The sequence below is a fragment of the Colius striatus genome, chromosome 21 (assembly GCF_028858725.1).
Source record: "Colius striatus isolate bColStr4 chromosome 21, bColStr4.1.hap1, whole genome shotgun sequence".
NCBI classification, from domain to species: Eukaryota; Metazoa; Chordata; class Aves; order Coliiformes; family Coliidae; genus Colius; species Colius striatus.
In genome coordinates, this window is record NC_084779.1 from 4,659,436 (window position 1) to 4,685,167 (window position 25,732).

General features: G+C 46.2%; 1 protein-coding gene across 10 annotated transcripts in view; it reads right to left on the reverse strand.

Moving 5' to 3' along the window:
• SPEN (spen family transcriptional repressor) overlaps positions 1-25,732 on the reverse strand; it is a 79,653-nt gene that overhangs the window by 32,307 nt on the left and 21,614 nt on the right. For all 10 annotated transcript variants that reach the window (XM_062012929.1, XM_062012928.1, XM_062012934.1 and 7 more), the window contains 2 exons: positions 15,486-15,806; positions 11,633-12,109 (listed from right to left, as the gene is read on the reverse strand). In XM_062012929.1, the coding sequence (XP_061868913.1) occupies positions 11,633-12,109; positions 15,486-15,806 (798 nt within the window). The remainder of the gene's footprint in view (positions 1-11,632; positions 12,110-15,485; positions 15,807-25,732) is intronic.

Sequence of the window (25,732 nt, forward strand, 5' to 3'; positions counted from 1 at the left end):
GCCTGGGGTCAAGAATCAGCTCCCTGTGAGAACTTCTGCTGCAGCCAGCCCAAACTCCCACCTCCTCTGACTACAGGGGCTTCAGTCATATTGTTTCCAGGGTCTTGCCTGCAGAAGAGCTGCACCAATAAGCCTGCAATCACAGCAGCTTTGGAAAGAAAAGGACAGGGCTCACCACTGAGGTGGAGGAACAGCTCGTTCAGTCTACAAGAAAAACGGCTTTCAACCCTTTGGCCAAAAATTGATGTAATATTGTTAAAGAGCTTTTGCCAGCTAGCTGCAGACAATCTAAATGAATATTCTGCAACTGTCACTTCAGAGCATATGAAATCTTTGAAAAAACCCAAACATTTTCATTCAAGACTAATAGGAGGCAGGTATGGCCTAACATCTCTGCATTGCAGAGGGAAGGACAAGGTAAGAAGAGGCCGTGGGCTTTGCCCAAGGTCATTCAATGAACTACTGAGGAAGTGGGCTGAGGAACTTGATCTCCTGGCTCATGAGAGGCCAAATCCTTTGAAAATACTGAGAAAGCACTACATAAAAGCAGTTTCCTAAACAACAACTGCACTGCTTTCACAAAGGGATCTACTTCTCATCTTAAAAAACCCAAGAAAACCATACTCTAAGTACTGTCTGTAAGCCGGGAGGGTGAAGCGTCACCTAAAATGCAACTACTACTGTGTTACTCTTGTTGGTCTGTCATCTGGCCTGATATGTGACTGACTCTACTCTTGGCCTGTTGCTCTTCCTACCTGCATGGGCATTGAGACCCTAACCTTGTGCTCTACCCTGACGAAAGGTGGGCAAGATCATTGCCTCCCCATTCCAGGCACTGCTTTTGAGTGTGACACAAAATGCCATGTGTTGGAACTCCTGATTGAAGCAGTTTTTGCCTGGTGCATCCTCTCTTTATAAACAGAGTTGTTCTTGGGATAGGAGTTGTGATGAAAGGCAGGCCAAGATCCACGGCTGACAAACAATGTCTCTTGAGTCAAAATGGGAGCATGCAAAGCTTAATATAGAGATTCCATTTATGGCAGATAACCCTGTGGAAGTTTAGGACTTCTAAAAATGGTCACTATTGTCCAAAGAGCTACACTGAAAAGAAAATGGAAAGAGCCACCCTAAATTCACCATCAAAAACAAGTGCCTTTATTAAGTGTGGTTTTGAAACAGAATTTCTACTTCCTTACACCTTCTATGGCCATTTAAAGAAATGCCATAGAGACAAAGGGAAGAATAATTTTGGAGGTTGATTGGTTTGGTTTGTGAAATAGCTTTTTTTACACCAACTACCAGCAACTGGAAGATGCATGAGTGCTCTGTCAGACTGGAACAGTGGCTGCTATTCTCACGTAAAGGACTATTTAAAATGGAAGGCCTGGGAAAAAAAAAAACCCAACAGTCATTTCTGTGATCTCAGACAGCATACATTATAAAAGAGGAGACATTTGATGAGTTGTATGCTAAGGATTGATTTGCCATTTAAAAATGCAGAGAACAGATGGATCTCTTGGCTAGGGCTATATTTGGGAATTACTTCATTTTCTGCCCACATGCAAATAAAAATACAACTAAAAGTAGAACTTTCTGTGCGTTTTTTGCATGGGTAGGAAACACTGAAGTCATGAAAAGAACATTTAAAAAGACAACCTTTGTATGAAGCAGGTAAAGCACCACAGCCTAGTGACTGTGTATCACCATGGTGGGAAAAACATTTGGCAAGAAGCTACCAAGAGTTAATGCCAGACTTAGAAACAAAAAATATCAAACCCCCAAAACATCCAAACCCAGTATCATATGACAGTGGTTTTTGTGTTTGTCTCTTAAGGCAAACTTCTGAAAGAGCACCCTGTTGTCTTTCCACTCATCAGTGTTTGTTACAGTGTAGTGATTAAACCACTGCATGGTCACAAGTCCAGGGACTCCTCTCCCAAAAAAATCCCACAGCAGTTCCATCACACTAACTACAGATTGTAAAGCAAGGGTGAGGACTAAGATACTTGTGGGGAAAATGCAAAAGCAAGGAGAAACACAGAAGAAAAATGCTTTACATCCTTGCAAACCCCTGGCTCAACTGCCTTTACACCCGTGGCCTCCATCCCACATGGCAGTGGCAGGCTAGGAAAGGAGGAGCAGTGAGGCAATTCAGCTGGTACACTGGAGATTACGGGACAGAAGAAGCGTCCCCTGAGGAATTCCCACACGCAAAGCCTACGTGTCCCACCTGCACGCTTCCTGCATGGCATTTAGGGCTTACACAGGAGACTTGAAACCCTCCAAACTGTAGCAGCACAGCAAGGCAGTCTCCAAGCCACACACACACAATATTAATTAAGTATCTTCCTCACATGTGATTTCTAAAAGTTACAGGGAAACTGCATATTGAAAAGCAAAACCAACATAAACTCCTCCTGAACTGTGAGATAGCATCTATCTGTTTCTCCTCTAACAACACAACAAGCCATTCCTCATTTCCCTCTGCCTCGAAAAAACAAACAAACACAAATCTTACAAGCCAACCTTTACCCAGCAAAGCCCCATCCAACACAGGATGTATTCCCAGACTCTGAAACATGGCTGAACACAGCTCCACGGGTGTTTAAGAGGAATAGAAAGATTGTACTAACCCGATAGCTTCCTTTCTGTGACTATTCATCCTTCACAATCCAGACACCAGGACATAGCAGGCAGTAAACAAACACTGAAGGGAGGGACTAACTTCAAAGCAACTGTGTAAATCATACATAATTTGAGGGTTTGAGATCTTGCAGCAACCTCTTACCAAACGAGGTGTCAGATGATACAAGGAGGTCAGACCTGTAGCAGCTGGAGTAAGTAGGGCGCTTTGCATCTATCTCTCCGTCGGCCCAGCCTGGCAGCGTTTGTCCGTGGGGACCCGGTGCTGTTCATCCTTGGGAATTCACTTTCCAGAGAACAGTGCCTTTCTTTCACGTGTTATTGTGCTCTAGATAAAAGCTTTCTACTCTCAAACGGACAAGAGAGAGAACAAAATCCTGAATGCCCTTATTGCCAGGACCTGATGGAGACTTGTCTGATTTCTGAAGGGTTTCACAGTGTTTTGCCCAGGTACAAAACGGATAATGATTCCTGGGCATTTGTGGAGAACGTAAAGCAACTGTGGAAGTAATGAGGAGACTGCCCTGAAAACCACTCTCCTCTCAAAGAAAGGATTCTCCAAAAGGTACTTGTGATGCCATCCTAGAATTCTAAGTGTCTTCTAGTCAGAATCGTCGCTTTGAGCTAAATAAAGCAACCGCACAATGAACCCCAGACGTTTTCCAGAGAGCATCTGAAAGGCTCTGTGCTTCACTTCTCAGAACACGAGAGAGGACTCAGGGTTGGAAAGAGATATTGGGAAATGAAAGAACAGCTCTCCTACCTTTGGTACAGGCTTCTTGTGAGGAGGAGAGATTCACAGAGAAGGCTCAACACCATACACATTTAAAGGCCTACTTTTGTTCTTGTATTAGGCGTTTAACAGGTAACAATGCAAGGTTTTGATTAATATGGCACCTAACAGTGCACATGTCCCTCCTCCTCCTTTTGGCAACTCAGCTTTTGCTTCCTTTACAGACTGTAAAATTAAGACAACATTGAGGAACTGTCTACAAACACCACCAAAGTCCTCGCTTCTCTGAGTCTGTGATTTTCCACTCGTAAACACGCCGTGTTACCTCCCTGAGCGGCACGGCCAGCTGACCGTAATGATCTGGTGAGGGATGGCCCGCTAAGAAGCTTTCACAATTAAAACCCTGATGCCATCATCAGTGGTTTTGGCACCTGCAATGTCACAGATGGACTACTCTTGACTCTTGGGTGTTAGGGGCAAACCTAAATGCATTCGTTTCACAGTTAGTTCAATGGGCAAAGAATGAAGGATGATATTCTGGGTTTTGTTTCCCAGTAAGGTTTATTTACCATTAATTCATGCTCCTGTGACCTTAGGTTAAGTGTAGCATGTCCTACCTCAAGCTGTTTTTAAGGTTAATGCCCAGGTCTCCTCAAATATGTCTCAAAGACAGCTGTTGTCCTAGCCCTTAGGTTTTAGGCAGCAGGTTCTCCTCACTAAGCCATTACTGTGTCCCCATTCACGCCTCTGGCAGAGTCAAAACCAGCCTCTTTGCCAAAAAAAAGACACCCAAATCACTGTATTTGCAAGTCTGACCCTTAACATGTGAAGGGACGCTTGCCTATCCTTTAATGGAAACATGTATGACTGAACACAGGCGGTGGCTGCATCTTCCCTTTGATCATCGTAATGACTGGTGTATTTTTTTCAGGAAGCATTCAATACAGCCTTGTCTTTTGCTATTCATCTCACCACGTGAATATTCATTAGAAATTATTAAACTGCTCATTATTCCCAAGGTCTTTAACGACGGGAATCCTCTCCTCCACCTTTTGGTGCCTGTAATGTATGTGCGTCCGTCTGAGCTGTCTAGACTCCCTCCATCATCAGCGCAGATGAGCAGACGTTTCAAGACACCGATCCCTCTAATCTATTTTAGTGATGATTCACATCCAAGGTGCATTTCTCTCGAAGAAAGGGGAATCTGAACCACTGCTGCAGAGGGGGACATGGTTTCCCTGTTTGGTTTGGCTTTTTCAGGGCTTGGTTTCCTCTTGCTCTTTCAGCGGAGCACAGGAAGAGAACAGGAGACAGATTTCTTCCTGCCTTCAGGATCCCTCAGACTTATGCCTGGCTTCTGAGAAGTAACACGGGCAGCTTCAACTTCCCTGACCTCAGCTAATTCTTTCCTTCCCTCAGCCTACTCAAGATGATTAAGCAAAAGACTTGGAAGGAAATCAAAGCCTTAAAAATTCAATTAGAAGTGACCATTTTGTTCATACCCCAAAGTCACAAACCCAATCCAGCAACAGCTCCAGACCTTCCTTGGGCTGCAAGCACGCCCGCAGGAAGGAAACAAACCTCAGCAAAGCTCAGAAGGATGACATCTCCCACGATGCTGGTGGGAGCAATGCCTTCCACACAGCTCAGGTTTTTTCCTCTGCTCCTAAAAAAGAGGTGAGGAAGACCTGCAATTGACAAACCTCACCCTAGATACCAGCTCCTGAAGACCTGCAGCTGTCCACAGGTGACTTCAAAATGTTGCTGCCAGAAATCTTCCTATTTGCTAACAAAGACTCTGATTCAATTGCGAGAAACCTTTATACCATTTAAAAACCCCACAGAATGCAAAACAATAAAGTCATCTGAGATAAAACAGTTACCAATGTCATAAAACAGAGGCTATTTTGCTAGGACCCCTTTCTATTTGAATCCATCCCAAACACGACACATTTTTAAGACTCCCTTTCTGGATATCTTTCTCTGTAGAGCCAAAAAAAAAATCAAGTGCTCTCTGAAAAAGCAGCAGCAGTTCAGCTTCTGGGCCCTGCTACAGAAACAAAGACTGACAGGACAGATTTAGATAAACACCTACTTCTGCAAATTTAGGAAAAGGCTTAATTGCTTTGTCATTTAGAGCCAGCAATTACCAAGTATTAATTGGGAATACTGCGGGGGATAGGGGGGGTTATTAAATTGCCGCAAAACGTTCATTCTTTTTGGGGCAGCTCAAGCAAAGAAAACAAGGCATAAAATAATAAAGGTCCTTGACAATATTGTTTTATAAGGATTTTTTTGTATATTCATATAAAAGATGGGGGAGGGTGGGTTCTTCCAGGTGGGCTGGAAATGTTGAAACGTCTCATTTTGCAACTGCGTCCTCCCTGCCTCGTATCACAGCTGTGGTGGTGTTAAAGATGTGTGGGCAGGCTCCAAAATCACCCCTTTTGGAGGATTTTTGGGGCTTGTTCCTCCGGTGGGAGAAATCAGTGCAAAGTTCGAGAGTGGGCAGAGGGAAGGTTTCAAAACCCAAGGGAGAGCTTCTCCTTGGGCGCTGCTGTTTTGCTGCGTAACTGCGGCGCTTTCCTGCGCTATACGAGAAGAAAACATCATCACGTAAGAGTGAAAACCGCCGCAGCGTTCGGGGCTGGGGCTTTGAAAACATGCTTTAAAGGAAGGGAACAAAAAACAGGAGAAACAGCGAGGGTTTTGTAGCAGCCTGAGGTGTTTCCACCCGCCGGGCTTGCAGGCGGCGCAGGGACGGTGCGCGCGGCCCCGCCCTGAGGGCGGCGCGGTGGCGGGCCCGGCCGGCTCCCGCCGGTTCAGACCGGTTCTCAGGCACAAACAACCCGCCCTCCCGGCCGCCGCCGGCCCGCGGCTGCGGCCCTTTTTTTCTCCCCCTCTAAAGGCACCACAGCGGCAAAACCACCCGCCTTTGGCCCAAGCGCAGGCGGAGGAGGCGGCCCAGCGTCCCCGGCAGCCTCGGCCCTCCCGGACAGCGCCGGCACGGGCTCTGCCGGCAGCGGCACTGAGCAGACCTAAAGAGACGGATTTTCAGAGCGAGATAGAAATCTATTATGCAACGCACATTTTTAATAGATTACTCTAGAGTATACAGATGAGGTAATGCGAGTCGGCGCCCTCCCCCAGCCGCTCTGTCAGCAGCTCGGCGGCGGGGCTCGGGCCGCCCTCCCTCCGGGCTGCTGGTTCCCGTCTCAAGGGGCCGGAGACACCATTTGCTCGCCAGCTGCGAGAAGATCTTAGATCCCGGGCGATATATCGGCGCTTTTTTTCCTCTCCCTCTCTCCAGGAGGATCTGTTGATGTGTAAACATGTTCGTGCGTGCAAGTACAGGTCGTCTTTTTCGGCCGTTTCTGAGAAGGGAGGATATAAAGGTCTGCTTTCTATAATCTCTTCAGCACAAAAATACCTCCTGTCTCTTCAAAACCATCTGAAAATTTTCTGCCTGTGCTCAATTTCAAGAAACTTGATACACTCCCAAGGGTAAAAAAAAAAGAGAGAAAAGTTGAAGAGGATGGTGTAGGTTATATTTAGATGAGAAGCAGAACAGGCTGACAGGAACAGAAACACAAGAAAGAACAAAGTGAAAACGCTCGACAGTTGGTAACAAAAACCTGAGAATATCCGAGTTGGATTTTTTTCCCCCTTTGTTTTTACTTTTCCTTTCCTTAATTGACATTTCCCTGTAGAGAGGGAACATCAAAGCAGAACGTGGCTTTATGGGAACAAAAGGTAAAGATGAGGTGTTCCACTTGACTCTTAACAGGATTCACCGTTGCCTCTGTGCTGACTGAAAAGGAGGCTTCCTACTCCAGGCAGTTTTTCAATTTAAAAGAAGAAATTTGCCTAATCCTCTTTTTTTTTCCCCATACAAAGAGGAGCATGCTCAACCCTGTCATCCTACCAGAAGAGATTAAAAATATTCAGGTGATCTCTACAGTGCAAAATTTACGAGGAATTATTTAACATCAGCAAAGGCCATCTCACCGATTGTTAAATATTAAGACAAACCAGCTACATTTAACCTCATTCTTCCCGATTTTTCAGCTGTCTCCAGCAGAGATGTATCTCAACCCACTCAAAACCCTAAATCCCATTCTAAGTCGGTGATTCATCACTTGCTGGCAGACAAACGAAGCGGGAAAGAGGAGATGAAGACAATGGCAGGGAAAGGTTTGGGTTATGTCATGAAACCAATTTCACTTCAGTAGTTTAAACAGGCTAAAAAAGTCCCCAACACAACAAAATGCACTGCAGCCTCCACGGGAGCTTTCAAGGAGCTTGGTTTTCCCATGATTAAAATTCTCTTGGCAGTATTTTTCATCAGTTTCTTTCAATATTAAGACATATAAAATAACACGTAGGTATTCCTTTCCAATTGTAACTCATTGCTCCCAAAAGAATCTCATTGCAGAGCAATCTAAACTTCAATAACAATCTCTTAATTTCTTTATGAGAGCCTTGCCCATTTGTCAGCACAATTAGCCCACAAGTTAGCCCACTTAGCTATCACAGTTGTTAAAGAAACATCAAAACCAAACAATTTCCAGGCTTCTGTGTGTGCAACTTCTTACCATCCCTTAAATTTCACACAACAGGAATGACTAAATGCCAGGGAAATCACTGAAGTTGCTTTTTACTTTATAAGCTATATTAATTCCTCAAGCTAGTAAATCCTTCTGAGTCCTCAACATCAGACAAACAAGCACTTCAAAAGAAGGTGGCAAAAGGAAATCTCAGGTCTCTTATCTGTACATTTACACACCCATACAAGGGGTGGTGTTCACACTTTCACATCTGCATGTCACCTATAGAAAATCCCACACTTCTGCCAGGATTTCACCAAGGAGTTGTGAAGCCTCCCCGGTGAGGTGGGCTGCCACGCACAGAGCTCAGTGCCATGTGGTTCAGTACGTCCCTGCAGCAAAGCCTTAAAAATAATCACTAACACATGGAAGGGTAAGAAACTTGGCCAAGCCATCTGACATTACAAATGGAATAGAAAAGCACAGCCTTTTTGTTTTAATGCATTAGAACACCTCAACAAGCAGCCTAGAAAACATTTGCTACCAAAAAATAATTTAAAAGGGAGGGGGGATTTTTTTCTAGGAGGTTGGACAGAGCACAAACTAAATCTGGTTTGCTCCCTGTGGGATCACACAGCTTCTTCCATGACAGAGGATAGAAAATATGTTGGCTAGTATATTATTTGTGGTGCATGTTTGAATCAACAACCTGGAGAAATTAGGGCTCCTGGTGGCAAAAAATTAAAATATTTGAGGTTTTTTCCCCCTCTTTCAAGGTGGAAAACCCCCAGCAACCCTCTTCTCTAACATGGAAACTCATTCTTCCTCGAGTTGACCCAGGTAATGCCATCCAGGCACGCAGCTCCTGCAGAAGGCCTTCACAGCCACCAGCCTCCCCAGCTCAGCCCAGAGGGCAACGCCTGAGAGGCCACAAAATCCACCAAATTCCTATTTCACAGAATATGGTTCATTTTGACCATTTTTTTCTTGGTCTTATCTTCTAAATCACTCCTTTGCAGCATTATAAATCCCCTGTGAAGGCCTCCAAATATACACATAAAGTGAAGCTTAGCAACAAACACCAAACCTTTATAAATAAAGGCACTTCGTGTTTTCTTCTTAAACCACCTGCAGAGCATCTTTCCTCACTCTACTGTCCAGGAAAATCACCTCCATTTAATGAAAGTCATATTCACTTCTTGGAAAACCACGAGGGACAAAGCCCAAACTTCTCTGTCACCTTTTGGCAGCATTTGAAGGACGGTGCCAGGCATAACAACTCTCACCAGCATTTCAACTCCCTTGAGTTTCCACAGGCTCTTGTTTTTGTCCCCACTCACTCACAGGAGCAAAGGGTAAGAAACCCACCTCTCTAAATGAACACAACTCGGGTTTTGCCTTTTTTTACCTGGAGAGTTGAGACAAGACTTGGCTAACAAAGTTCTCCCAAGACGTACAATCTCAAAAGAACCTGGTGTCATAAAGTTCTTGATTTCACAGTGTCACAGAACTGGCCATTCCCACTTCCAATAAAGCCAGAAGAGGATCTCCAGTTTCCTGAAATCCCCGAGAAGTACTATGGAAACTGCAAAAAGTAATTCCTTCCCAGACGGTAACAAACAGCCCTTGAGTTATTCCACATAAAGCCTTATATAGAAATGGAAAACACACAGGCAATTTGGTGACACAGAATTTACCAGACGAGGTCTGGAAATGCAAATCAATTTCTGCCTGGTCTGGGTATGTGAAACCTGAGTATGTTCAGATGGTGAGTGAGGAGACCTCAGCAGTAAAAAGGAGGCAAGGAAGCTTTCCCTCACCTCAGAGTACCAGGGGTTTACATATTTACATTGCTAAATTCAGAATGTGCTAAAAATGGAACACACAAAGTCTTGGAAAAGACCAGGTGGGGTTTTGCTTTACAAAGTAAAGATGCTGTTAAATGTTTATTAAGGGCTAACTCAGAAAGATGCAAAACTGTTCTGATCCTTCAGAATGAAATATGCCATCCACCACATTCCACTATTTGCTCTACTGAATTTGAATTTCCTCTGTTAAGATGAAAAAAACAAATGCTTCTTTCCTTTCCCTCCCAGGGTATCATCTCGTTTTCCATTACTACGGCTAGAAATTGCCAAGAAAACGGAGTGCTAAAACAGAGCAGACGCTGCTTATCTCCTGATTACATCTTAAAACTTTGTTCCAGTGGGATCACATTTAGTCCTCTCAAATTCAGAGCAGTATTTCATCCCGTCTCCACATCCCAACAATGGCATTTTATACATATTACGTGTTTCTTGGACTCCCTTCTGTCCGTTCTGCAACCAGCAAAGGAGCACCAGGAAAGAGACTTCTTTTTTAAACCTTTAAACACAATCAAGTCTCTTTTCCATTCATCTTCTCTAGGGGCTTTCCTTTTGGGAGACCTGTTCAAGTCTCACCATTTCTTTTTCATGTGTAGTAAGTGTGAAAGTCTTTGTCAAAGGGTTGTCTTTATCTAGGTGTGAAGATCTTGGTGAGAGGTGTTAGAAATATGCAAACTAGCAGCCTAAAAGTCACCTCAGATATTCTAATGGTGCCTCTCTCCCCACCTCCTCATCAGCCTAGACAAGTATTTGGATTTCTAAATCCAGGAGGAGAAACAATAACTAAGTAAATAAATCTTTCCACAGCTCTTTAGACATCGGGAGTGTGTGTGGGGAAATGAGAAGACGGGAAACAAATTTCCTCATTATCACTTCTGCACACTCTGTCCAATGTTTGCTCATCCAGTCCTTCCAGAAGGTCCAATACAAGATTTGATGAGAGCAATTACCTTGATTTGAGAGTTAGCAGCACTAAAATTCAGAGTGATAATCAAACACTGAGTATTTCTTAGACTGATAAGTACCTAATTGATATTTTTGGGTTTAGAAAAGAAGTGGTACATAAAACATTTCCAGCTCTGGAAACCCATCTGAAGGGCAGAGCTCCTCACCAAACAGAGTCTGAAATGTTTACAGGTACAATGGCAGCTTCTTGGCTTCCACACTTAGGGTGAATTGACTATCCAAGAGACTTTTCAACATGAGATTTCAACTTATTAAAAAGAAATCCAGTGATCTGCTTTAGCACGCTTTCCCACACCTCCATCTGTAGTTTATAAAGCCACACAATACAGAACCACCGTGACTATCACAGAGCCAAGTGTATCACTAGGAAATGCAAACTTGGATTTAAGTGGGGCTTTTTCTTAAGGTACTTTCCAAGTCTGCCATTCTTTGCTGTGAGGCAACAGGGAAAAGAATGCAAAGGCAGGGAATGAGAGGGAAGTGCACACCACCACTTGTAATTGCCCACAGTATTTTGTGTCCTGGAAATAGAGGCTGACCTTAATATCCCACTATTCCCTCATTGAAGAAATCAGAGTCACCCCACTCTGCAGGCACATGGGCAGCAGCCAGGGGTGCTTCACCCGGCTGGGTCTCGCAGATGCTGCTCAGATCCACTGTGGAAAAGCTAACAACAGCAACAGTATTCCCCTCAGATCTGTTTCCAGCCACCTCAGTCTTTCTACACTTCACGCCAGTTCCCTTCTACATCAACTCTTTGCCGCAACACCACCTCCTGTCTGCACAGCCCCGGCTCACAGCTCCTCAGCGTGCCCCAGAAAACGAGCCGCCAAGCCCACGGGACGGTGGCTTTGGGGAACGATCCGCAGTGACCTTACCTGTCGCTGCTGGTACTGCTGCTGCTGCTGATGGAGTCGCTGCTGGAAGATCTGCTCCTGGATCCGCTGCCGCTGGGGGAGCGAGTGGGTCGGGACGCCTGGCTGGCCAACCTCTGCGGGGACTGGGTCCTGGACTGGGACGAATGTGGCGACCGACTCCTGCTGTGCTGGTAATTCCTCTCCGGCCTTCGGCCTCGTACCTCCCGTGTAATATCATCCCTGTAGATATCCCTGTGTACCACACTGGGCAATGTAAACTGCTCCCGGGCCCTAGGTTCATAACGGGGGTCATGAGCATCAAAACGGTTTGGACTTCGACTCCGAGAAGTATAATAGAGCCCGTGTTGTAAAGTCCGCTCTCGAGGATCTCTATAGTAATCCTGATCGTAATGTCTCGTCCGATCAAATCCTCCCGTCCCCCGCTCATGGTGTCCATAGGCACTATGTTCATAAGCACGCTCCCTGTTATCTGAAGCCCTGCATTTAGGAAGGGGGAAAAATACTTCATCAGAAAGGTGCAAGTGCCAACGAAAAGCAAACCATGCAAAACATTCACGGCAGCACCGACCGTATCGGTGCGACTGCTGCTCCGCTAAAACAGCGACAACCTACCAAGCACACACCGACCGACTGAAACACGTTCGACTCGACTCCAAAGTTATATTCATATACAATAAAGCTGAGCAATCGATTCTGGTTTAATCACAATGTCGGGCTTTCATGACCAGCATGTTGCCTGCACAGGATGAAAATACAGCTTTCCAGTGCAGAGGTCTCATTTCAGTTGTGGCTTTTATTTTCTTCTTGGATCAGTCAACAAGACAAACTTCATGTTTGTGGGTATCACCACGAACTCCCCCTCTGTCCCCTTCCATTTTTGCTTAAGAGCTTCAGTTTTTTCTTAATGGAATTTGGTAATTACTGGAGCTCTGCTAATTAACCTTCTGCAAAAATGGCATCACAAATTGGGCTGTAGCCATGAAAGCCTCCATGCAAAGCATGACCCCGAGGTAAGAAGCTGCTTTCAAAAGGGGTAACACAACCCATAGAGAAGATCCAGAAAATTAGGGGTTTTCTTGTTGCTGTTCTAAAATATTTCATCCTCTTAGAGGGGAGTTTTGCTTTTATCAGCCTGCTACACTCAAATCTCGCCAAAGCTGCACACGCTAAAGAAACACCTCGATTACTCTTGTCAGACTGCTTACACCTGCAAGGATGCAGGGCCCCAAAAGACACTAACACCCTACACAAGGAGTATAAACTCCATGTTTCTGTAGGTGGCTTTTGTTTGTTGAGACTGCTGCTGTTGCTGCAATCACTGAGCTGCTTTTGAGTAGCTAAGGTCCCTTTAGAGTGTCTCAAACATTTTGTGTGTCAACTGAGAAAAGCTCTATGTTCTGAGAAAGTTAGTGTGATCTCTCCAATAAAGACACAGTAAAACTGACAGATAAAGTTAAAAGAACATCATAAACAGTTTAGTAGTCTGCTTTAGACAAGTGCCAGGACAAGTGCTGTTGGCTAAGTTACGTCCATAACATGACAGACCAAGAATGATTATATGCAGTGTTTAAAAAATCCCTGCAAAATTCTAACTATGTCAGGCTGGCCAAAGTTAATTTACAGATTTAATTATCCACCTTATGAAGGACGTCTCAGTCCTTTCATTTGTTTTTTTTTTCCAGCCTTCTCTCTCAGATTCCTCCTTCAGAAGGAGTTATTAGTCACGTCAATCCCCTGAATCCTAATGACCCAATTTTGCCTCATGCCTCCTCCTCCTCTCCTGCCTCACAGGTCTGTGTCTTCTAGTTAAAATGGCAGAGATATTTCAGGTACCTTTCAGAAAACTGAAAAAGGGATCTGAATCTTTTTCCATTAGCATCACCTCACAGTTCCATCCATTCCTTCTCCAATGAATCACTAGATCCCTAATCCTCTAAACAGATTCATCCTCTGTTGTTAAATTGTAACTCATCTGCAAGCTTGCCCTAGCCCTAGCTCCTGTTTTGCCTGCTTTTTTGTTTCAAATTGTAATAAGAAGCTACCTCGCCAGTGCAACAGAATGTCATTAACTTACATATCCACTTGAAATTCATTGTTGCCATCCTATTTTCATTATCTCTTGCTTGCAACAATGGCACTTTGACAGATATTTCAGGCTGTGGCACAGAAACGTGTCTCTATTTTTTTCCCCCCCCTTTTGAAGGATCGAGATGAACAATTTTATAAACGATTGCATTGAGCATCCTACAAAGTGTTAATCAGTGAAAGCTGATTTAATGAGGTAAGAGGAAATAAAAACAAAGCAGTACTTTCTAGAGCGTTACTGCTACAGAGCTGACATACAGAACAGAGTCCTTATCCATGAAAAGGACACAGAAGACAGACAGAGGAGCTAGCAGAGCTGAAAATCTAACGGCTACAGCGCTGTTTTGATTTATCTATTAGTACTAAGTACTACTGGAGTTAGTGGAAAGAGAGGGTTTGACTTGGGTTAGGAGAGGGGCTAATATACACAGGGCAGGACATACCAACCTTTTCCAAGTGTGGAAACACGACCTATATTCCCAATTAAATCTAGGGAGAGAATTGTGAACATAACTTCCCCAATTTTGGCCCCTCTTACAGGGGTAATCCACCTTCTTAATGGGCAAGGGTGTCAAATGATATTTTAGATGAACCAACAAGAAAAAAAAAAATCTTAGTGACAAGACAAAAAAAAAAAATTAAAAAATGAAAAATTCCACTGGAAGGAAGCAGTCCCAGCCTGAGACCGTAACTCTGAAACCCCCAGACTTCTTTCTTGAGACAGTAGGCACTTAAATAGATCCGTTATTTTAATTTCCAGCCCTAAGTCTGAATCAAGCAGCTGGTAGAAGATCCCCCAGTGCAGGAGGGCACTGAGCAGTGCTGGCCAGCAGGCATCCTCTAGCCGCCCTTGTAACCATCCAGCCCAGTCACTTTTCACTGGCGTATCCACAAACTGGTGTTAGCACCACGTCCTTAAAACTAAGGTATGTTTAATGTGGAGTAGCAAAGAGCTTTTTAAGAGACTAGATAGTAATCCACTCCCCATGGCTACTGGCGTCTTGACTGTATACCATCCAATAAATTCAAGGCAGTGGTTCTTATCCCAGCATTAAGAAAAAAGGAATCACTATAATTTCCAAAACTTAGTAATGTCCATCATCTCTTTTTTTGCCAATACCATCAGAAAGAATAATCCCAATCACTTGGAAATGATGTAGATCCCAAATGGAAACATCACAAGCTGCCTTCGGTCTTCTCCATCCAAGCGTTATTTCCATGGCTAAGTGTTGTCTGTAGAATCCAAGGGGCTGCATCGTTAAAAGTCTACTAGGAATTTTGTGGTGACAATCCAATTAACATACCAACTGCGTATAGGGAGATCTGAGAACTAGGCATCAAGCTTTCACAGCATTTTAGGTTCTAGTATTCCGAAGATACTCCATAGAGAACTTCCCCACATGTTGTAGAGTAAGATAGCTCCATCTGGCAGCAGGGATACATCCGAGCAAGGCCTGAATAGTATCCAAGAAATGGAATCGTTACTTCTAGAAAAGAGTAACTCCAATATCGGTGCTGGCCAAAGGAAATCTTCCATCTTAAAGCCACCTTATTTCACGTGTAGATATCCAACCAGCTGCAGAAAACATCCTCTATGGATCCACACGGTACCAGCCACTGGGATAGAAATCACTTCCGTTTCCAACCCAAAATAGGAAACATAGATAATTCCCAAAATTTTAAATCCATCTGGGGGCCCTAGATACGAGTTTGTGTTTCTCACCACATCAAATACAAAATACCTGCCTAGAGAAACCTTGGAACTTACCCATCAAGTCTCCGCTCATAACGTCCTTCTCGTGCATGAAGCGATGGGGGGGGGCCGTAAGTGGGCCCCCCGCCACCTCCTCTGAACCCAGAAACCTCTCTACTACGAGATGCTATGGAAACTGTATCATCCAATCCCCGAGCCGCGCTGGGAATGGTTCCTGGTTCATTATAATCCGTCCGTAGGTCTCTATCTCCCATTTTGTTGACAGAGTTGTGTGCCTTCTGCGCACTTTTGATGTCCACAAAATCCACAAACGCTGCCACCCCGCCTTCTGACCCCCTCTTTGGGAGTATTTTGACGCTTTCGACACGTCCATATCTGGAAGAGAAGCAGAGCAGAGCACATAGGTTAGTGCTGGCAGAAGGTGACTGCCTTTCATTAACATTGCCTCCTGGAAAATCAAGGGCCCTTTCAAACCCTTCCCACACAGCGGGCAAACCCATCTCAAAGCACGGCAGGGGCTGGGAGACATGCTTTCACAAAGAGGGGAAAAGGTGTTTGGAGAAGGGGAAAAAGCTGTTTCAACTTCTCATTATATACAAAACTCCTCTCTTTGGGTTAGCCCACCATGCCATTGCCCTCTCTGTGACAACACAGCAACTGAAGAGATAGGAAGGTATTTGCAATTAAAGGAGCCCTTCTCATTTTTCATCTGACGAGCAAGACATAATTAAAACTGTGTCACAACAAGTAAAAATAAAGACATTAGGACAATTTTCTTAAGGTAGAAAAAAAAAGTGACCTTGACACAGCAATTCTGCTACTCCCATCTATATTTAATCCATTCAGCACTAAAACAAGTGTCTTCTACTGATCCTCCTTCTGGATCTCAACCCTGTTTATTCACAACAGCCTTGCAGGACACTCTGGGAGCGTGGCTGACCCAGGCCTCTCCTGGAGTGGGGTGTTTTTGGGGTTCCACTTCACATTCCACTCTCATGCCAACGCCACTGTATCACAGAATCTCAAGGGCTGGAAGGGACCTTGAGAGATCATCCAGTCCAACCCCCTGCCAGAGCAGCACCACCTACAGTAGGGCACACAGGAACTCATCCAGCTGGGTTTGGAATATCCCCAGAGAAGGAGACTCCACAGCCCATCTGGGCAGCCCCTTCCAGGGCTCCCTCACCCTCACAGTGTACTCCATGTATGTTGAGCAACTGCAACACAGGCACTTACAGATGACTCAATGTCTATGTGAAAAAACGTAATCAGAAAACCAAACTTGTGCACACAAGAAAACACAATGTAAAGGTGTTTTTAAACGAGGTGCCTCAGCTCATAGCAGAAAGGATAACATGAGAAGTATGAACGTGGCAACATTTTAGAGCAGCCAAGAAGTTCAAGTCGAGTTTTGGTTGCTGGTTTCTCTCAGCTAAGAGAGTTTGAGCAAAACACACAAAGGCTTTCAACTGCAGTTGTTAATCCACAGCAAAAAGCATGTTTTTGAATGCACTGACAAATGGGGAAAGGACACACAAATAAAAACCTCATCTTGGTAAACTCTGGGAGGTTACTGCAAAAACTTTTCTGTTCACAAAGGTGGCACAATGCTGAGCTGACATCAACAGATCGTAAACAAAAGGCCTTTTTGGCTGTACACATAGGAAAAAGCTGCTCAGACTGTGTGTCTGAGAAGCAAATGTTGTCAGAACCTGAACCTGACGCTGTTTTATTCATGGCTTTCCTTAAAATTTCATCATCCTTGTTGGGTGGTTAATCCTTAAGCAGCTTGCAAACCTGCCTGGCTGACTGCAGGCTTCTCCCTCCAACCTGACCTACTGTACTTTGCATGCAGCCTGGCTTGGATTTAGACTGCCATCTTCTTCTGGTTTACACTCCACCAAACCATTAAAGAATGTGTGTGCAAACAAAAGCACCTTTCATGTCAAAAAGCATTTCACTAGGGAATAAAAGGCAAGGTCACATATGGGATGCTTTCCTGCCTCCAAGCTGTCCAGTGCAGAGCTTGTGCCTCTGTCATCTCCTGGGGACAGCACAGTGACATTCACTCTCCAGAGTTCCCTAACCTGTGACACCAAACTGATACACTGTTATTTGTTACTCCCATTCAAAGCTGCAAGGAATAAGGAAATAAGGAAAGGTATTTCTAGAGGTTTGCCCTCTTCTGATACTGGATATGGTTATCTTGCCTTGAAGGCAACAGTTAGAAAGACCAGAAAAGGAGAGGATATGGATAATAAAACCTGTGTGAGGCAAAAAATGGCCTCAGTGTGGCACATGGATAGAGAAACAGGGAGGGAAGAAGAGGGAAGGAAAGCAGGAAAGAGTCTATATTTATAAAAACACCATTCATGCCATGAATAAACATGACAAAATGGAGAAAAATTATAATGACGTATCCCAGTTAGCATCACCTTGAACATGCAGTGTGGTGCTGGTTCCCTACAGACAACACAGGGAACTTGTACTAGGACAGAGTGCTCCAGCTCTCACATCCACCGAGTTTTACCTTCTCGATAAGGTAGTTCCAGAAATGACTGGTTAAACACGTGCTTTCCGTTTGCTCGCTGTTTACACGTTCAGTTTCTGGACACGCGAGTCCATGCTTTGTCTGCAATCTTCAGGGCGTTGAGCATAGCATCTCAGCACTACTCAAAAACCCCAAAATCCTTATTGACCTTCTGACTGAAGCCTCCTTGATGTGAGTGCTGCCTGCTGGTTACCTCAGAGGTGGGCTCTGGGAGACATCCTGCTCACCATCCTGACAGATCCCTCATTCCCCAGTTCTGAAATCCTCACACGTACGTGTTGTTGTGACACACACACACCCCTCAGTTTTCTTTTGCTGCAGATGATCCAGAATGTGTTAAAATGTTCCAATATTCAAGCTAACACTGCCCAGAAAGCACAGAAGATACACAACTCTGACGTAATATGCTCTCTGTGTAGCAAGAAAATCACCCAGCAAACATGTAACTCAGGCAGCTGCAGCTTCATTTTTATTCTGTGAAAAGTCTGCTTTGGTTGCTGCTGGATTTTGGGTTTTTCACGGATGGGGGAGGCTGCTACTGTAATTCCACTGCGGAGTCGTGGTCCTACAATCACCCCTCTCAGCACCTCTCAGGTGTGTTTTAATCTGTCTGTTATCCAGATACATCAGTACAGGCTGCGCTTTGGTGTCCTGCACCGTACCCTTGCCGAGCCCCGAGGATAATCTGTGACAATCGCCTTTGCTGAAAAGCGAGGGAGGAGAAAGGCAGCAGAAGCTGGGGGGGAGGAAAGGGGGGGGAAGGAAGGATGAAAGAAAACCGAGAAGGAGAGAGCCTCGAGTGTTGAAGGCCAGCTGCTGAGAGAGGAAGGTTTGCATTTTCCTTGCCCCAACGTGGTCCTGTGATTACACACATCCTTCGGTCCCCCACCGCGAAGATTAATCTGTCTGGTGATCCGACCCGGCCCCACCCGTTGGCGTCTCTCCGAGCTGCTCCCGGCTTGGCAGGCGCTGCCGGCAGAACGACTGCATCGAGGGGAGAGGAGGGGAGATCTGCAGTGCTGCATCACCAGACGGCTTCACTGCAGCACAATGAGACAGTGCACGGGGTAAAAAACCCGACAACCCAAACCCAACCTACAACAACCCCCCGGTTGGAAGTCTCTGGAGGGCCAGGGGGAGGAGAGGCAGCGGTAGCAGCGCGCTTCGTTACACGGAGCGCACGTTAAGGCAAGATGGAGCTGAAGGAGCCCCAAGGAGCGACCTTTGTCCAGGTGCTGAGGGCTGGGAAGAGGGGACAAAAGACAAGGGGAGGCACCGCCGTGACCTTTGGTAACGTTCGCAGAGCGGGCGCTCTCAACCTTTGCCTCGTGTCTTTCTACCTGCGCGTCAGCCTTTTCCAAGAAGGCTGCGTTTTGCAATCGCTGGCAGACGGAACAGAAAACAAAGAGGCGCCTTCGCTCAGCTCCGAATCCACCGGCCCGAACGAAAACAAGGCTTTCAGCGCCTCTTCTCGCCTGCAGCTCGGGCCGGTTAATCATTAGCTGCGTATCGTAAGGAAGGCAGCCGAGCCCGGCTTTTCAGAGGGGTTTACAGTTCAGGCCGAAGCGGCAGAGGAGGACATGCAGAGCGGTTGTGACGCCGGGCCCCCGCGCGAGCGCCGCGCAGTCACAGCTGTAAGCACACATCTAGCGGCCCTTTCAGCAAGAGAAGTTGCTCAATAATCGCTGCTGCGACAAAGCCACGCTAATCCAGCTTTTCAGCCAAAGAAAAGGAATTCATAATTTAAGCATTATCGGTTTATTCACTGCAGATCAAAGCACCTCTATAATCAAGCAGCTGAAATGTCTCTGGGCTCTTGGCATGGCTGGCTCGGCATGTTTCTGTGTCGCTCCAGTCCTTCCTCCTCCCCAGCCCTTCCTCCCATACCGACAGACAGCGAGGCCAGGCTGGTTCCTCCTGCCCAGGGGCAATGTGTCACCCAGACACAGCCCAAGACACCCTACAACCTTCCCTGCACCGAGGTATCAGCACTCTTGCCTTTCCATTTCTAAGTAACTATTTCATCTCAGATGAATACTCCAAACGTGCCTTTTTTTTCTGTACAGTCTCTGCTGTTCCCCTCAGAAGAAGGCATTTTAGACAAAGGATGGACTGGCCAGCAAGCGTTCAGTAAGCAAATGCTCCCATCTCGCTGCAGTATTTGATAACCTGATGAGGATCCTTATAGGGTGACACACACAGGATAGGAAAAGGCAGGTCCAAATTGGGGAGATGTGCTTTTTCAACTTAAACCCAACCCCACCTTAAATCCTATTAGCTCTCTATTTCACATCTCCAGCTCCCTCTGAGCTTCTGAAGGCCATTTACACCCAACTGTTTCCATTACCACTGAGGTCAGCTACCTCCTAGTCTAAAAAAAACCCCTTTCCCTGCGTTTTTTTTCGGAGGCAGCTCCAGGCTGTGCCGCACACACTGCTCAACGCGAGACACGCTGCGAGATCAAAACCAACGCCCCAGTTTTTGTGCTTGTTCCTGCACTGCTCATTAAGAGCACGATTCCACAAGATGCCCTGATACAGCAGGACATGTGAATATGTTGGATTCACGTTGACTAAAGCTGGCTATCTTTAGCTATCTGAAAAGCATGGATGGTTTTTCTGTGCCAGGCTCAAACTCCTTCCTCCTCCTCCTCCTCTGTTATTATATAACCCAGGCAAGCCCCGGCCTGTGTGATTCAGTGAAACGCTCGCACAGCTTGAAGCCTTCCTTGGCCTCTCACATTCCTCCTGCTTTGTTGTTATTTCATAACAAAATAACGTGACCTGAAATAATACTTATGCAGATGTCCGCGCCTCTTCTCCTCATTCCTGCCTCCCAGTCGCTCCCAACACCCCACACAAGAGGCTACTCCAGTCCCCTCTTTCCCCCTTGCACAATGCACACCTGCTCCGGGTATGGGGAAATGCCAGGGCTGCCAGAAAGCAGGTTGCCATCACCAGCTCCATAGGGACTTTTAAACTCCATTGCCATCAGTTCTGGGGTCTTCTGCTATCATGGACGTCCATTTCACAGTCCAAGAATCCGGCCCACCTCAAAAAGCACATGCATTTACTTCCCATCCATAAAATACACAAGATAACAGCAGCAAACCCCACTGCACCACAGTCCTACCAGCAGCAGGACACCATGCCATGGTGACAGCTATCCTGAAGAAATCCTGCTCAGCCTTCAGCGCCAGCTTCCAGTATCACCAGCTCACAACATGAACAGTACAGAGCATCTTAGACCCTCCCACACCACCAACAAAAGCAGTGCTTAGTATCTACTGCTGTAAAAGCTCCTAAGTCGGCAACACAAAGGGGCTCGGTGCCTTTACACGGGGATTTGCAGAGAACATAGCACAAAGAATAAGGTGATTGATCACAACAAGGGCCTTAAGCCTAACAAAAAGTCACATACCCTCACGTTCCATGCTCCTTAGTTGTTATGGTCACAAACTTTACTTGCCACAAAAAACTATTTACACACTTCTAGATTTTGCTTAGAAAGGGAACTTCATCTCAAGAGCAGTAAGAGATGGTATTTCACCACCTTCAGACTCAACACAAGTCTCAGTTCAAAACATGACAATATCCCCATGTGCCTAGCGTGGAACGGAGACCTGAGAGCTTACAGGTACAGGAGAATAACAGAATCGAAACAAAAAGTAGTCAAAAATGCGCAGACCACATTTGGGTTAGGTCCTACCACAAGGATAGCTGCCCAGGGTGCTGGGGGAGTGCCCAGCCCTGGAGGGATCCCAAATCTGTGGGGCTGAGGTGCTGAGGGCTGTGGTGGGCTGGGCAGAGTGAGAGGAGGGCTGGGACTGCAGCAGCTTCAAGGGCTTTTCCACCCATAACGATTCTACAATGCTATGGTTAAGTACAGTAACTGATCTGTAACAGGCAGCAAAACCAAAGAAGCACGTGCACAGAACTGGGATGAACATAAAAGTTAATGGAGATGGATCTAAATACAAACAAGAATTCCAGAGTCCTGGAAAACTACACTTAAAATCAGCCTTAGCAAGGGTTGGGAATTGTCACCCAACCAGCCACAACTGCTTGCTTTGTAGGACTGTCACTCAGCCCCGTGGAATTTGTCAAATGCTATCTCAAATGCTTCTGGCCTTGGCTGGCAGCTGCACTCACGGGTGGCCAAAAGCAGTATTTACCCTGACTCAAAGCAGGGTGAAGGCAGGAGCCTCCATTCCCAAGGGCACCAGACCAGGCTCTGCAGGGAGCTGGTATGCCAGAACGCTCAGGACACCCAAAATCCTATCAATGCACTCCAGTGATACCCTGAAAACTGACACAGCTCTTCAGGATCGTGGTGAAAATACTGCAGTGATTTCTCTAATACACACACACACACACACAGAGAAGAGCTTGACAGCACCATTTTGTAACCTTCCTCCAAACACATGACCTTCTCCCAATTCTCTGAAGAAACAGGTTTAAGTGGCAGAATGCACGAGGACAGTGGTACCAGCACTAAGGCAGCCAGAAACGTGGGGAGCAGAGCAATACCAGCAGCCTCAGGCAGATTCAATGGATATGGTATTGGCTGTCCTTCTCTGCAGCTGCTACAGTGCCTTGAAGAAGACAAAAACTGAAACTAATTAAGTGTGTCTCTAGCTCTTTCTCAGCACAGAATCGGAGAATCGAGTAGGCTGGAAAAGACCTTTAAGCTCACGGAGTCCAACCATCCCCCAGCACTGCCACAGCCAGCACTAACCTTCAGCCCCACAGTTACTCAGCTTTGGGATCCCTCCAGGCATAAGGACTCCACCACAGCCCTGGGCAGCCTGGAACAGGGCTGGAAAAGCCCTTTTGGGGAAGGAATTGTTCCCAATCTACAATCTAAACCTGCCCTGGGGCACCTTGAGCCCATTTCCTCTTGTCCTATCACTTCTTACTGTGAGAAGAGACTGACCTTCCCCCAACCAGCCTCCTGTCAGAGAGTGTCAGAGAGTGCTGCTGGTTCCCCTCAGCCTCCTCTTCTCCAGGCTCAATACCCCCATTCCCTCAGCCCCTCCCCAGTACCCTTGTGCTCCAGCCCCTTCCCCAGCTCTGGCCACGCTGCAGCCCCTCAGTGTGGCAGTGAGTGAGGGGCCCAGCACTGAACACAGCCCTGGAGCTGCAGCCTGCCCAGGGCCCAGCACAGTGGATCCATTGGCCATCTTGGCCACCTGGGCACACTGCCAGCTCGTGTTCAGGTTCAACACCCCCAGGTCCTTTTCCACCAGGCAGTTTTCCATCCCCTCTGCCCCAAGTCTGTGTAGCATTGCCTGTGGTTGGTGTGGTCCACATGCAGGATCTGGCACTCAGCCTTGTTGAACCTCATCCCACTGACCTCAGCCCACGGCTCCAGCCTATCCAGATCCCTCTGAAGAGCCTTCCTACCATCACGCAGATCAACACACCCACCCAAATCAGTGTCATCTGCAAACTGACTGAGGCAGCACTCCATCCTCTCATGCAGACCATTGACAAAGATGTTAAACAGAACAGGCCCCAGCACTGAGCCCTGGGGAACACCACTAGTGACCAGCCAGCAGCCAGATTTAACTCCATCCACCATCACTCTTTGGACCTGACCATCTAACCGATTTTTTACCCAGGGAGCAGTACACCCATCCAAGCCATGAGCAGGCAGTTTCTCCAAGAGAATGCTGTCAAAGACTTTACTAAAGTCCAGGTAGACCACATCCACAGCCTCTCCCTTGTCCACCTTGTCATAAAGGAGATCAGGTTAGTCAAGACAGACTTGCCTTTCATAACCCCATGCTGACAAGGCCTGTACGTGCCATGTAATGGCACTCAAGATGAACTGCTCCATAACCTTCCCTTGCACCAAGATCAGGCTGACAGGCCTGTAGTTCCCCAGATTCTCCTTCTGGTCCTTCTCATACATGGGTGTCACACTTGCTCACCTCCAGACCTCTCTGGTGAGCCAGGATTGCTAATAAACAATGACAAATGGCTTTTTTCTTCACCATCTCCCTCCATACCCTTAAGTGGATCTCATGAGCCCCACTAATCATTTCTCCTGTGATCATGGGGGCTTCATTCTGCTCCCTGTCCTCACCTTCCAGCTCAGGCTCTGGGTACCTGGAGAACAACCAGTCTTATTATTAAAGACTGAGGCACAGAAGGCATTAACCACCTCAGCCTTTGTCACTACAATCCCCTCACACCCAACACAGGAATGGAGATTCTCCTTAGTCCTCCTTTTGTTGCTGATACATTTACAGAAACTTTTTAAACTGTCTTTTATGGCAGTAGCCAGATTAAGCTTTAGTTGGGCTTTGGTCCTTTTAATTTCCTCCCTGCAAACCCTCACAAGGTCCTTGTAGTCCTCCTGAGTTGCTTGTCCTTTCTTCCAAAGGTCATAAACTCTCCTTTTTGTCCTCAGTTCCAGCCAGAGCTCCCAGCCAGGCTTGTCTTTTGGCACATGGGGACAGCCTCCTCCTGCATCTTGAAGGTCTCCTTGAAGAAAGTTTAGCTTTCCTGGACTCCTTTGCCCATCAGGACTGTCTACAAAGGGACTCTTGCAATCCAGCTCCAACCTCTCTTTCTTTGCCCATCCCTTCTGAAGAGTTTATAGCCATCCCTTGCAGCACTCCACTTGTGCAAGTCATCCCACAGTGTTTCTGTGATGACAACTAGATGGGTTTTCCTGCTCCACAACGGCTTCCAGCTCCTCCTGTCTGTTGCCCACGCTGGAGGTAAACTGCTGTTTCTGTAAAGGTAAGCCACCATGAGCATCCAGGACATGGTTCTAGATGATCACAAACAGGAAAGCTCATCAGCAAGCGATAAATCCACACCAGGTAAGGCTTTGAAAACCTTTACCTTCCCAATGCCAGGCAAAAGAAAAGCTCCTCATATCACAGAGCACAAGTTCTCAAGAGCAGACCTTGTGACAGCAATGATTCACAAACATGCCCTAATTACCAAGCTCCCATAATTTTCTAGATTGCAATCTGAGATGTTTTAAAACCTGTTTAGAGTGATCTTTATTGGCTCTGTGACCTTTGGAGGGGAGAGCAAAACAACGTTCTTCAGGGCATTCTCTGCAGCTCTCCTCCTAGCAAAGACTTCAAAACTCAGGAGCAAAAAAACACCAACTGTGTTACAGAGCTCGGTCTGACTGCTTGCATGACAGGGGTCAGCCCTCCATGTGATGCCCAGAACTCTCTCCTCCTCCCAAGTTACTTGAATCCAGACCACTCCTAGACTTCAGAGCTCCTTTTAGCCCCCAGCAGCACTGCAGGGAAAAAAAAAAAAAACCTCCCAACTCCTAACTACAAACAGGGGTTTTGTTAATGAGATACAGCACGTGTTCCTGCCACGCACTGGGAACAGCCAGGGCTTTGTCTGCACTCGTAATCCCTCCCTGAGAGATGACAAAGTCGGAAATTAAAAAGCTAGCATAGGCACATTCACAGAGGCTTCTGATACCTCTGCTATTTAGGAGCAACATGCTCCACATATCAGATAGTCCAGCAGATAACTCCGTGCTGAAATCAGCCCTCGCGTCTTGCTTTACAGCTCCATTTTAAGACACGGAGTGATTCCTAATTAAGACATTTCATTTATGTCTTTACTGCCAAGTAACCCTTTCAATACCACCAAGGTATTAATATACAAATGAAACTACTACATACTCTCTGAGAAGGAAGAAACAAGAGTATTTAAAACCATTTACCCATGGTTGCTACTACTTCTATAGTCAACAGAGCAGA